At 43.3% G+C, this 12,500-nt stretch overlaps 2 protein-coding genes across 2 annotated transcripts in view; both read right to left on the minus strand.

The window, feature by feature from the left end:
- Window positions 1–357, minus strand: part of ndufa4b (NDUFA4 mitochondrial complex associated b) — a 3,105-nt gene extending 2,748 nt beyond the window's left edge. Inside the window, exon 1 of the mRNA XM_080834210.1 lies at window positions 223–357. Coding sequence (XP_080690336.1) covers window positions 223–267 — 45 coding nt within the window. The 5' untranslated portion in view covers window positions 268–357. The remainder of the gene's footprint in view (window positions 1–222) is intronic.
- A 2,128-nt stretch (window positions 358–2,485) lies between these two features.
- On the minus strand, window positions 2,486–12,074 carry LOC308362012 (protein FAM117A-like; the record flags this gene model as incomplete). Its single annotated transcript, XM_080834503.1, has 8 exons — window positions 2,486–2,735; window positions 3,415–3,657; window positions 4,312–4,517; window positions 5,239–5,358; window positions 6,290–6,406; window positions 8,348–8,440; window positions 10,874–11,016; window positions 11,942–12,074. 8 exons carry the CDS (start codon window positions 12,072–12,074, stop codon window positions 2,486–2,488), a joined length of 1,305 nt encoding a protein of 434 aa, XP_080690629.1.
- Between the last annotated feature and the right edge of the window lie 426 nt (window positions 12,075–12,500).

Genomic DNA, 12,500 nt, shown 5'->3' on the forward strand with positions numbered 1-12,500 from the left:
CCAAGACGAGGATCAATCTGAAAACAGGAATTGCACATAGATAATGGTAAGCCATCTTATTCACAGATATAAACATCGCTACGTCTTCCAAAGGGATGCGACCAACCCATGAGCCGATCACGGGATGAGCATTCTGTAGCCTACATTACCGGCACGTCTCAATGTCATTGTGGAATGAAACCATCTATTAGAACATCTTAATTGGATGGTTAGCCTACTTACTGCCGGGTGGTGTTTAAGTTGCTTCAATACAGTTGCGATCACCATTGCTGCGGATCTTGTTATCCGTTCAGTACTAAATGTTACTCGATCTATTTAAGAGAATTAATTAGCTCTCCCCTGGAAACGTGTATCGTGACCGGGCGTGCTTCTACTGAGACCGGGAAATGTGACAGCGCGGAGAGCTGCAAATGGTAACTCCGCCCATATTACCGCAGCCAACCAATGACGAGCCTTGGCAGAGATACAAATTCACTACCGTAGCCTACTTAGGCGTCCCAAGATTACGGTGAAGTTCATGCCTGTTGACATAGGCTACTCATGACTCATGACAAAAATGACTAATACAGAGTTGAGAACGAGTGTGTGAAATACATTACTAATGCCTAAAGTAGTCAATGAAAGACAGCAAAAGGCTCATAAAAAGGTATTTATCTTGTCCAAAACGACACAAAACATTTGTTTGCAAGAACGGCATCACATTCAGTAAGTCCATCAAATAATTCCCAAGTATTCATCCTTAAGTCATCTAAATACAAGTGTAATCTGATCACTTATATCAAAGCATTCAAATAAGCAGGTGACAATTTCACCGAAAACTAAAAATAAAAAGCATGAAATCTATGTGCATGTGACATTAGCCCTTACCAGTCGTTTTAACACAGCCTAACAGATTATAGCTTATGTAGACAGTACAACAATTATCTGTCTAAGTTTAGTTTTTTATAATGTAAATTCAAGTAGAGTACAGGATTGAACTCAAAACATTCCCAACTAAAAAAGTGCATAACTTCTCACAAAGACATCTATCTACCCTGTAGAAGAAAAGAAAAGTCTTAACTCTCATCTTTGACATTGAAGAACAAAACAATCAGAAAATACACTGTATGTCCAAAACATGAAATAAAAGACTACCCAGTAAGGTATACTTTTGGCATGTATAAGGAAAGGTTGACAACATCCCTTTCAAAATTAATAAATACCATATTTAAATAAAGAAGATTGTAATATGATATGGTCTTAAACCAAGATATTAGTTAAAAAAGATTTTTTTGCACATCACTCAAAACTGAGGTTTCTTGTACCATTATAGCATAAACACTTATTATATGGCACTATACCAGGACCTGTCCCGTCCTTTCTAATGCATGGCTAGTCCGCCAACTGTGAAGAACCAGCCTCTTTACTCCTCGAGTTTTAATAAACCCGTTCTCTACAGAAACAGTTGTAAGAGAAACAAACTGAGAGGCAAAAGGTCAATAGGTCATGGTTACAGTGGTGAACACAGTGGCGATGGGCGGAAGCATGATGTTGACCGTTTGAACGCACCAACGTCTTTCACTTGCGTCTGCATAGTAGCTGGCAGCACTGGTCAAGTTTTCGTTCTTTCGAAGACACAGTTCCTTCCAAAATCAAACACTTGCATCACACAGCACTTTTTCCTTTTCTTTTTGGTGACAAAAGCAATGCCATCACACGCAATGCTCAAAACATCCTCACTGAAAATTGGTCCGTCTTCTATGATTTGCAAATTTCTTATATATATTTAGTTTTTTTTTTATTATTTATACCTGAACATATTTATTATGGTTTTGGTGCAGTCAACACTGGCGTGAGAATCATGTCTAAGAGGAGACCAGTAATACACTCTACAGCATTTCCATACACTCTTTACAACACAGTAGCGATGGGCGGGAGCATGATGTTGACAGTGTGAACGCACCAACGTCTTTCACTTGCGTCTGCATAGTAGCTGGCAGCTCAGGTCAGTTGGTACCTTCCAACCTTGAAACACTCGCATCACGTGTCTTACAGCACTTTTTCCTTTTCTTTTTGGTGACAAAGCAGTGCCCCATCACATAAAAAAAAAATTCAAAATTCACTAATTTCTTTGGGCAGATGTTGAGTCAAAGGCCAGCAGACACAACTGATCTATGGCTCTATGGTGAACAACCCTATTCAGTGGGATACAAGAAGACTTTTTATATATATATAAAAAAGAAAGATAGAAAACCTTCAAGAGACTGAAGGAAGGGGAGAGGGATCACAGTTCTCCCATCACCCTGAATTATTCACAGTAAAACACACACACATTCTCTCTCTCTGTCTCTAACACACACACACACACACACACACACACACACACACACACACACACACACACACACACACACACACACACACACACACACACACACACACACACACACACACACAGACACAGACAATCTAGCACTACCTCTTCTCCCGGTTGCTTATGCCCATCTCAGTCTCTCTCTCGACGAGGCTCTCTCTCGGTAGTGGCAGAGTCAAGAGAGGGCGTTCCTGTGCCTGTCTGCCCCGCCCTGTCAGAGCCAGGCGACACTGATAGGTTGCGAAACAGGAAGTCTATTGTGGGTAGGTAGGGCTTGTGCAGACTGACAGGGCAAAAGGTGGAGCCCCTTCGCGGTCTGAAGTTGACCTTATCTGGGTCAGGGCAAGAAGTAGGAACATGGGCCTGCGTCATAACGGAAGCCCTAAGAGAACAAACAGAGAGAGAAATGGACACAAAAAATAACACTTAAATTGCGATTACAGATAATGGTGCCAATTTGGGACAAGGGAATGTGATAAATGTTTAGCATGTTTGAGACAAAGAGAGAACTGGACAAATACATTAAATAATAGATAATACACACTAATAATCACCAAAATATTGGCATGTAAAACTTACCCCTACTTGCATGTTCTAGAACAAAAGCAATGTTCCTTACTAATAGGGGAACATCCGGTAATATGTAATACCCTCTGTGGCCAAAAGATGGACCTAGTCATTTCAATATTAGTTAAGTTAGACATGAGATGTGTGTGAGTGAGTGTGTGAGAGTGAGTGAGAGAGTGAGTGAGTGAATGTGAGTGTGAGTGAGAGAGTGTGAGAGTGAATGTGTGAGAGTATGTGTGTGAGTGTGAATGTGAGAGAGTATGTGTGTAAGTGTGAGAGTGAATGTGTGTAAGTGTGAGAGTGAATGTGTGTGAATATGAGTGAGTGAGTGAGTGAGAGTGAGAGAGTGTGAATGTGTGTGAGTGAGAGAGTGAGTAAGCGAGAGACTGTGTGAGCAGGCCTTCATGTTCTAGTTTCTGCAGGCATGTGTTTGTGAGTACGTTCATGCCTCCCTGTGCATATGTGTGTGTGTATGTGTGTGTGTTCACACTCACAGTGCATCCTCACACACAGGCACCTTCTCACAGCCTTCGGGCGGCTCCCTCTGGAAGCACACACTCTTGTTGGGGTGGGGGTAGGACACAAGCAGGGAAAGGGCCCCGTCCCCCCCGCCCACCGAGCCCAGAGGGGGACGAGCAGAGGGTCCGCCATCCTCACACACCTCTGGAGCAAGAGACAATTCAATCAGAAATAAATGCACACATGTAAACATCACACGCATCATAACACCAGATTCACTGTTTTTACTAGAAAAAGGTATAAATTCAAAATAAAAGTTAGAACACAAATAAAGAGAACAAAAGTACTAGTAATTTAGGCACAGGAGCTATAATGACACGTCATGCAATGGTCAAATATTGAAGAAAATATGAGATTCAGTCTGCTATTCTAATCCAATAGACTTGGAGTCAAATTCAGCAAATTGCTCCTTGTGGTACTTTAGCTGTCTGTTTAGACTGCACTCCAGTGTTCATAGTTCACAGTCCTTGCTCTGTAAAAGGGAAACAAACTTGCTCGGACGGCCCCATACACTATTCCAGCCAATCCATACGTTGTTTCAGGAGCACGGAAGGAAAGAGTGTAAGATCAATTATCATCAATCTTTCACAAGAACCACAGACTGTACCTTAAGCAAGGTGAACCCATATTTTTTTTTTTTATGTTTATGTATATACTTGAATGCTATTCCTACTACCTTGCTGCTTTGGCAATTGAATTTCCCTCACGGGATTAATACCAGTTTTATCTATCTATTTATCTATATGATGAGGCTGTAACCACTACACTGTGCTCACTGAACACCAGCTCAGCTCTAGAAGCTGATCCTGATAGCTAAGCTATTAGCCGGCAGCCAAAACGCTGCAGTATGGACACAGGACAGAGAAGGGTACCACTCACCTCCATCAGGCTCCAGTAGATGGGGCACCGGGGAGGAGGGGAGGGACTGACCAGGCGAGCAGGAGGAGGAGGAGGAGGAGGAGGAGAGGGACGAGAAGGAAGGTGAGGAGGAGTAAGAGAGGCCGCTTTGATGCTCACTGTAGCTGCTGCAGTTGCTGTACGGGGGGACTGGACCTCTACGTCCATTAGGGACCAGGAACTACACACACACACACACACAAACACACACAAACAAAAATGAATGCACACAGAAAGACAGTCAGTCACACAAAGATTTAGGAGTGCAGTCTACATAGCACAGCCCAATTCACTAATCTATCGTTCATAATAAAACTCGAAAATGCAAGTGAGAGTTTGACATCAGTCTGTTAGCGTGTGTGTCCTCTTACATTTGGGAGTTGCAGTCGTGAGTGGGGAGAGTGTCTGTGTGTCTGTGTGTGTCTGTGTGTGTCTGTGTGTGTCTGTGTGTGTCTGTGTGTGTCTGTGTGTGTCTGTGTGTGTCTGTGTGTGTCTGTCCTCGTACATCAGGGAGCTGCAATAGTGTGTGTGTGTGTGTGTGAGTGTGTGAGTGTGTGATTTACATCAGTCTGTGTGTGTGTGAACGTGTGTTTTCTTACATCTGAAGTAGTGTGAGTCTGTATGTGTTCTCTTACATCTGGGAGTTGCAGTAGTGAGCGGTGAGTGTGTGTGCACGTGTACGTGCATCCTCTTATATCTTGGAGCTGCAGTAGTGAGAGAGTGTGTGGGTGTGTCCTCTTACATCAGAAAGCTGCAGTAGTGTGTGTGTGTGTGTGTGTGTGTGTGTGTGTGTGTGTGTCTGTGAGTTATCTTATATTTGGGAGTTGCAGTATTTGGGTGGTGAGAGATGGTGAGAGTGTGTGTGTGTGCGTGCGTGCGTGCGTGCGTGCACAATCTCTTACGTCTGGGAGTTGCAGTAGTGTTTGGTGTTTAAAGATGGTCTCCAGCTCCTGGTCCAGTTTCTCCTCACTGTGTCTCAGTCGAGTGTGGAGGGCATTAAGAGGGATGGTCACAGGCTGGTTCTGAACACACAAACACACAGCGACAGAGACAGAGAGAAAGAGAGTTGTGTTCAGATTTGGCATTGAGATGTCCTATTAAAAGTTCACCTGCATTCCTGCTATAAGAGTGTACTGTGTGTGTGTGTGTGTGTGTGTGTGTGTGTGTGTGTGTGTGTGTGTGTGTGTGTGTGTGTGTGTTCTTTACTGTATTCACTGCCTGACAAGAGTAAATCTAAAAGCGGTAACTGTTATTATTTTTAGATATAGTTATTAATCTTAGACAAATAAATAACTAAATAAATACAATGTCTGTGTGTTCAGCTGACTGAAACTGGTATCTGAAAAAGGAGAAGCATTCTCGCATTGCCACTCTTCCTGTTGCTTCACGCTGCAACTCTCTTCACTTCCTCTCGCATGTGTGTGTGTGTGTGTGTGATCTCTCCCCTTACACTTCATAACCATCCACATCTCCTCTGTGGGTGTGAGTGTGTGTGCCGCAAGAGACAATAAAAACAGGTGAACAGCCTCGCCTGACAGAGCTCACAGAATGCACTAAAGGAAACGCTGGGGGATTTCCACTGTAACCATTTAAGAACCTAAAAGAGAAGAGTCCCCATGAAGCTACACTGTGTAGTGTTACACTGTAGTGTTACGCTGAGCCACGCTGCAGAGTAGCGCACTGAGCTATGTTACACTGTAGCGTTACACTGAGCTAGGCTACACTGTAGCGTTACGCATAGCTAGGCTATACCATGTGGCGTTAAGCTGAGCTATGCTACACCATGTAGTGTAACACTGAAGCATTACGCTGAGCTAGGCTACACTGTAGCATTGCGCTGAGCTAGGCTTCACTGTAGCGTTACACTGAGCTAGGCAACACCATGTTGCATTGCGCCAAGCTAGGCCACACAGAGATAGGGTACTCGGAGCTACGCTACACTGTGTTGAGTACCTGAGTGATCCAGGGTGAGGAGCCAGCCTGTATGAGCGCGTGTGTCCTCCTCCTATCCAGGCTACCGCCCAGGACCACAGCACGTTGCTGCTGCTGCTGCTGACGCTGCCGGGACACCTGGAACCCACACAATAAGACATTAAGATGGCAAGGGGCACAGAGATAGAGAGAGAGGGAAAGAGAGATAGAGAGAGGGAGATGGAGAGAGAGAGGAGAGAGAGAGAGAGTGTGCGAGAGAGAGAAGAGAGAGACGGTGTGAGAGAGAAAGCGGGGAAAGAAAAGACGAAGAAAGGAGGGCAAGAGAGAGAGCTACATATAGAATGTCAAAATATAGATCAGGGGCCGTATTCACAAAGCCTTTTATCTTACCACTAGGAGTGCTCCTAACTCGCGCTAAAACATTTTACGTAGGAGTAATTTCTTAAAAGTGATTCACAACGCCTCTGAGACCTACTCATACTAAGGATAATACAAACTCCTAAGCTTAAGATAAAAGCACCGTTGCTATGGATGACGTCGATTCTCATGCACAAGTTTAGAAGGGGTGAGGACGGTGATTGGTTGTTGACAGGCTCTCTCATTAAAAACTCATTCATGACGTCCCTCTAACAATCCCACTATATCAACTGAAAATAAGAGAATAACCTAGGCTTCAAATTAAGTCATATTAAATAGTTATGGACAGTGCAGTTAGAATGCACACGCATGATGACAAGTTTGTGCATCCAACGGGAATGACACTTTGCACGTTAAGCGATCAATATAACATATGGCAATTGCATGTAATCAAGGCAGTAATAATTAAAGCACCCAGCAAACTGTTAGGCTATTATATTTCCAGCCCTTGACGACTTCAAATATCAGCACATACGGCCCTTCAAGCCCTCCAATCTTAATTGATCAAAGCGAAACGAACGTGAAACGTAGCCTAAGCGAAAGCCTACTAGTCCCAGGACCAATAATAGCCACTGTCACCCCAGCTGCATCCAGCTGGTAAGTTCTCAAAAACCTGCTGCAGACCGCTCTCCGTTGAAATGCACAAGTCATCGGTACATCCAGGCCACGGTAGACGAAATCGTCCTCATCTTTTGATGGGGCAATTATTGTAATGTGTGTCCCGTCACTGGACATTCCTGCGATCGCTATGGAATTTACTTTGATCTTGTGTAAGCGATTGTCCAAAGGCAACTGGATAAACTGTTGGATGATGTGGGGTCTACAGTGCGTTGATAGTTTGATGAATTAAACGGCTGACTGATGATTCCCAGTGTCGTCATTTGCGTTTTCCGCGAAGCCAAATAGGCTATCTTTATGTTTCCAAACATTTCACTTCGGGACACATCGTTGTTTAAAGGCGTCATTGCATTCCGCGCTAATTCTACGACAATATTAATATCTTCACGGTTTAAGCAATGTATTTTATCAATTCCAAGTCGGCTGCAGCCATCTTACGATTTTTTGTGAATAAGTCTTAGTGACTTAGGAGTCCTCATGAGGAGTTTTAAGCTGTCTTAGACTTAGGTGCTACTTTTAGGGATAAAATACTTTGTGAATTGCTCAGTAAAAAAAAAATAGGAGTCCTAAATTTAAGACTGACACGCCCATTATTTTTAGGAATTTCTCCTAAATTCGCCACTTATGAGCTACTTTTAGCCCTAAGATTCTTTGTGAATACGGCCCCAGAACTATAAAAGTATACTGACACTAAAACTGACATACTAATAGTATACTGTGCAAAGGCTTATGAAACACACACACACAAACACACACACACGACACACACAAGTACTGGGTTATGAAATATGGTAATTCAATGCAAATAACCATTCTTTCTTGCGGCAATTCATTTTTTAAAGTGCATTTCGTACATTTATGCACAGATGCCATTGTTTGAGGATGTCCTTCTCCCCAAATGGTTACATGACGCGACCAAATCCATTTAGACATTACAGTTACAAGCCAATGCATCAGACTTATGGCCCTGACATGAATGTAATATTTGCATGGATAAGCCCCAACTGAAGCAATGACAAGGACACTGTCTAAGAAGGGGGTCACCTCTCTGTGCGTCGCACTGCCCCATGATGCCGAGCGCTTATGGATGCCTCCTCCAGAGTGGCTCTGCTGGTCGTCTGCCCACGAGGCTGGAGTCTGGAGAGAGGACCAGAGCAATGAGGGTTAAAACCAGAACCATGAGGGTTCCATGGGCTAGGACCAGAAACATTAGGGTTACACTTAAACCAGAACCATGAGGGTTCCATGGGCTAGGACCAGAAACATTAGGGTTACACTTAAACCAGAACCATGAGGGTTCCATGGGCTAGGACCAGAAACATTAGGGTTACACTTAAACCAGAACCATGAGGGTTCCATGGGCTAGGACCAGAAACATTAGGGTTACACTTAAACCAGAACCATGAGGCTAACACTGGGTTTGGACCAGAACCATGAGGGTTACACTGGGTTACAACCAGAACCATGAGGGCTGAACTGAACACTCGACAGACCATACGGATCAGACAAACCCAACAGAATCACACTGTGCGCAGCTGAACCCATCGCAGATCATACCAATCAAACTCTTAACAAGTTCTCAAAAATATCCTCTTACCAGACCATACTAATCAAACTCTACACAGATCACCCTCATCACAAACTATGCCAATTCATCTCAAGACAGGCACGAGGGACTTACAGCTCATTCTCAGACTGTACAAATTGAACAATAGTTTGATCACTGTTGAGTGTGTTCTGTGTGATCACAGACCATACTAATCAAACTCTACGCAACTCATCCTCATCACAAACCATACTAATCAAACTCATGACAGAGTTACAAGGGACTAATGGCTCGCTCTCACCAGACAGTACCAATCAAACTCTACACAGAACACTCTGCAGTGACACTCAAACTAAATTCTACAAAGATCCAGGTTATCAAAGACCAAGTACTCACCCCTCCCCATACCATATCACTCACTGCACTAACCATCACTATGTGGCATTATGAGTGACTCGACTCACAACATTCCCCTCTTAAATGATAAGTCTGGTTTAAAGCCATGTGTCACTTCACTAACTGTCCAGTGAGATCATGCTGTAGAAAGAAAGTGGCATATCATCAATAAAGAGATTAGTCAGTTAGTCAGCATTTTCCTGTTAACATCTCAAATCTTCACCATCACCAAACAGTCATCCTTAACGGTCACTTAAATTGGCGACATCAGGGAAAAGAAGTTACACGTGTTTTAATAATAGCCTTAGGTTGAAAAAGGAAGGAAGGACTGATATGAGAGCGTGACATGGTCAGCACTCGCACTGACAGTCACACACGCTTCCAGCTATTTAAAGATACAGCTGTGCAGAGGCAGCACCACACACACACACACACACACACAGGCACACAAGCACACCCTTTCTTTCAGGTGCCACTGGGTCAGATGAAGTAGCTCTGATTTCTCCATGCAAAGTTAAAGCAACAGCCTGCAGCAGTTTACCACAGTTTGAAATACGTTTCATAGGCAGCTAGTTCTGTCCTCATCTTCAGAGCCATCTTGATCATACAGATAAACACACTGGTGATTCCCACTAATCTCCAAGGCTAATAATAATAATTATAATTATAATTATAATTATTATAATCTCTGAGGCTATGCACTATGCAGTTGGTACTCAAGAGTACTAAGAGTTTGGGTTTGATTGGCAAGGAGATGGTGAGGTTTTGCAACTAAAGTTGCAGAGTGCTGAAATACGTGCAAAAATAGCAGCGGAGAGTGATGGTGGGGTTTCTGAAGTAACAGAGGGTGGAACGGGTAGAGGTTTTGTGGTTTGTCGATTCCAGCACATTAAGCTTACAGCGGGTGCCCTTTACCCAAGCCGGAGATAGAGAGAAAAAAAAAAAAAAAACATTTTAGCTGACTTTTTTTTGTTTTAATCATGGCTGTGGTTTGCGTCGTCCTCCACCCATCTCTGTCTCTCTTTCTCTCTCCTCCAGTCGGTGATGTCACACCCTTCTGTCTTAAAATCAACCTTTGCGAAAAATTCGATTTTAAATTTTCATGCAACTCTAAACTTTACCTCACACCTGTGCATGGGCATAGTCCAGCTTGCACGACATTCATGTAAGTGAGTCTTGAAGAGTGTTTTGTAAATGTGAACAGCCCTGTGGGCACTGTAGTGCCTTTCCAGAAAGCAGCAGGTCACAGAGTTGAAAATGCATGCTGTTTTGCATCACAAATGACAACCCCGCTACAAGACACTCAGATACAATTATCAGAACATGAGTGATGGACCCAATCCTTGGGGGTATTCGTTTTACGCAGTTTAGTGACAAACCTGGATGAGGTAACTTAGAGTAAGTGGTAAACCTCCTAATAGAGGAGCCCTCTGACGTTGTTTTGCTAGGAGAATTAACCAATGGGGGTTCTTTTATTAGGAGGTTAACCACTTAATCGGAGTTAACTTATCCAGGTTTGTCACTAAACCACGTACAACGAATACCTCCCTGGTCTCACTGTTCACAACAATAGGATCAGCACAACATAACCAAAGGCATGTGTGTTTAACTCGTCACTGAATTCTCACCTGGGTGGATTTGTCCTTCTTATAGTGTGCTCCATCCTTTGGCCAGTGTCCATGCAGATACGGACCCACAAGGGAGTCCAATGACTGGCTGTGTGGAATCTGTCCATTCAGTGAGCACCACAGCGCTTTCTCAGACACTGCAGCTAAGGTAATTTGGAAAAGATACATTGTTAGATTTAGGACACAGAAATGTGCGCAATATATCTTGTCTGTCATGCAGCTCTACACAAACTTTACTAAGGGTACTTTTCTCGCATTTGAGGGTGCAAGCATAAATAAACTATTACCAGCAAATATTTGCATACACGACAACTGCATTGTTACACTGCCTTTCAGACATGCCACTTTGACCAATTTTCCACTGGAGTTTTTACCCACAATGAAACCGCAACCACGTTAGCTAGCTGACGTGAGTTTGCATGAAGCTGTTCGTGCAGTAACTTCTCTATCCTGAGTTAGACTGACAAGTGCTTTAATTTTTTTTTTGTCGCAAGTCCTTTTGAGGGCCACGTCTATTCGGCCACCTAAAAATGCACAATCTTTTCCGCCGATAAATTCTTATTCACCTAATAAAATAAAAACAGTTCAATGAAAGTTTATTGGTGCAAGGGTTATTTTACTTTCTGGTGTTGACAGGCAATATTTCACTAATTTATTTTCAAAACAAAAACAGTTAGCACAATGACATTGAGCTTTTGTCTGTAGACTGAGGGGTCACTTCACTGGTTTTGTTAAAACGGCGGGCAACATGTGGGTCGTAACGATGCAATATTAAAAATGATCAGTCATGCAAAGAAACAATGCAGTTGGAAATCCTTACATTGGAGAAAAATGCAAGAAATCTAACGACTTATCGCATTTAACGTTTGGTGACGTACCCTTTTAATATCAAATCCATTTGACATGTTAAGTGAAAAATGAGCCAAATGTAGGCTAATTTATAGGACAGCTAGGTCCATAGTGCGGGGCACAATGACCTCTGTTTAAAGAAGAGCTAAAACAGAAACAGAGGGTTGCAACACTGGTCAATGTGCATGACTTGTTTTCAACCTGTAACTTTCACATTACCTGACTTGGCATCTCTCAGAGCCGGCTGAGGTTTGCTGCTGCTATTGTGGCTAAGCTGGAAGGGGACAGTAGCCCTCATCGGCTGCAGACCAGAGCTGCCCCGGGCGACCCCAACTCCGCCGCGGCTACACATCCCTCCCTCCCACGCATGGACCGACAGCCGGAGCAAACTGTTGCTTAGTGTCGCTAGCAAAGTAAAGTTTGGAGGACAGAACGCAACTTTCACAGACAAAGCTGAACTCTACACAAAGTCAACTGACGTGCTCATTTCAGTCGTTTGTTTTCTCTGGTTAATTTACTGCTTCCTTTTGAGTGCTAGCTCTGTTGCCAAGCTGCACCGCAGTTGCTACTCGAGTAGTTAGCAGGACTTGTTTTTCATGACTCCTGTAAAACTTTTTAGAGATCGATTCAACTAATTTGCTAAGTTTATACAAAGGTAATACTAAACCAAATACAATCTATAGCCTATGAATTGGCCCTTTTTTAAAACAGCTTCTATTGTTTGGCTATTTAACTACGCGTTGTCTAAGCTGCTGTCTCTCCCGTAGGTGCACGCATC

The sequence above is a fragment of the Sprattus sprattus genome (assembly GCF_963457725.1).
Source record: "Sprattus sprattus genome assembly, chromosome: 3".
NCBI lineage: Eukaryota > Metazoa > Chordata > Actinopteri > Clupeiformes > Clupeidae > Sprattus > Sprattus sprattus.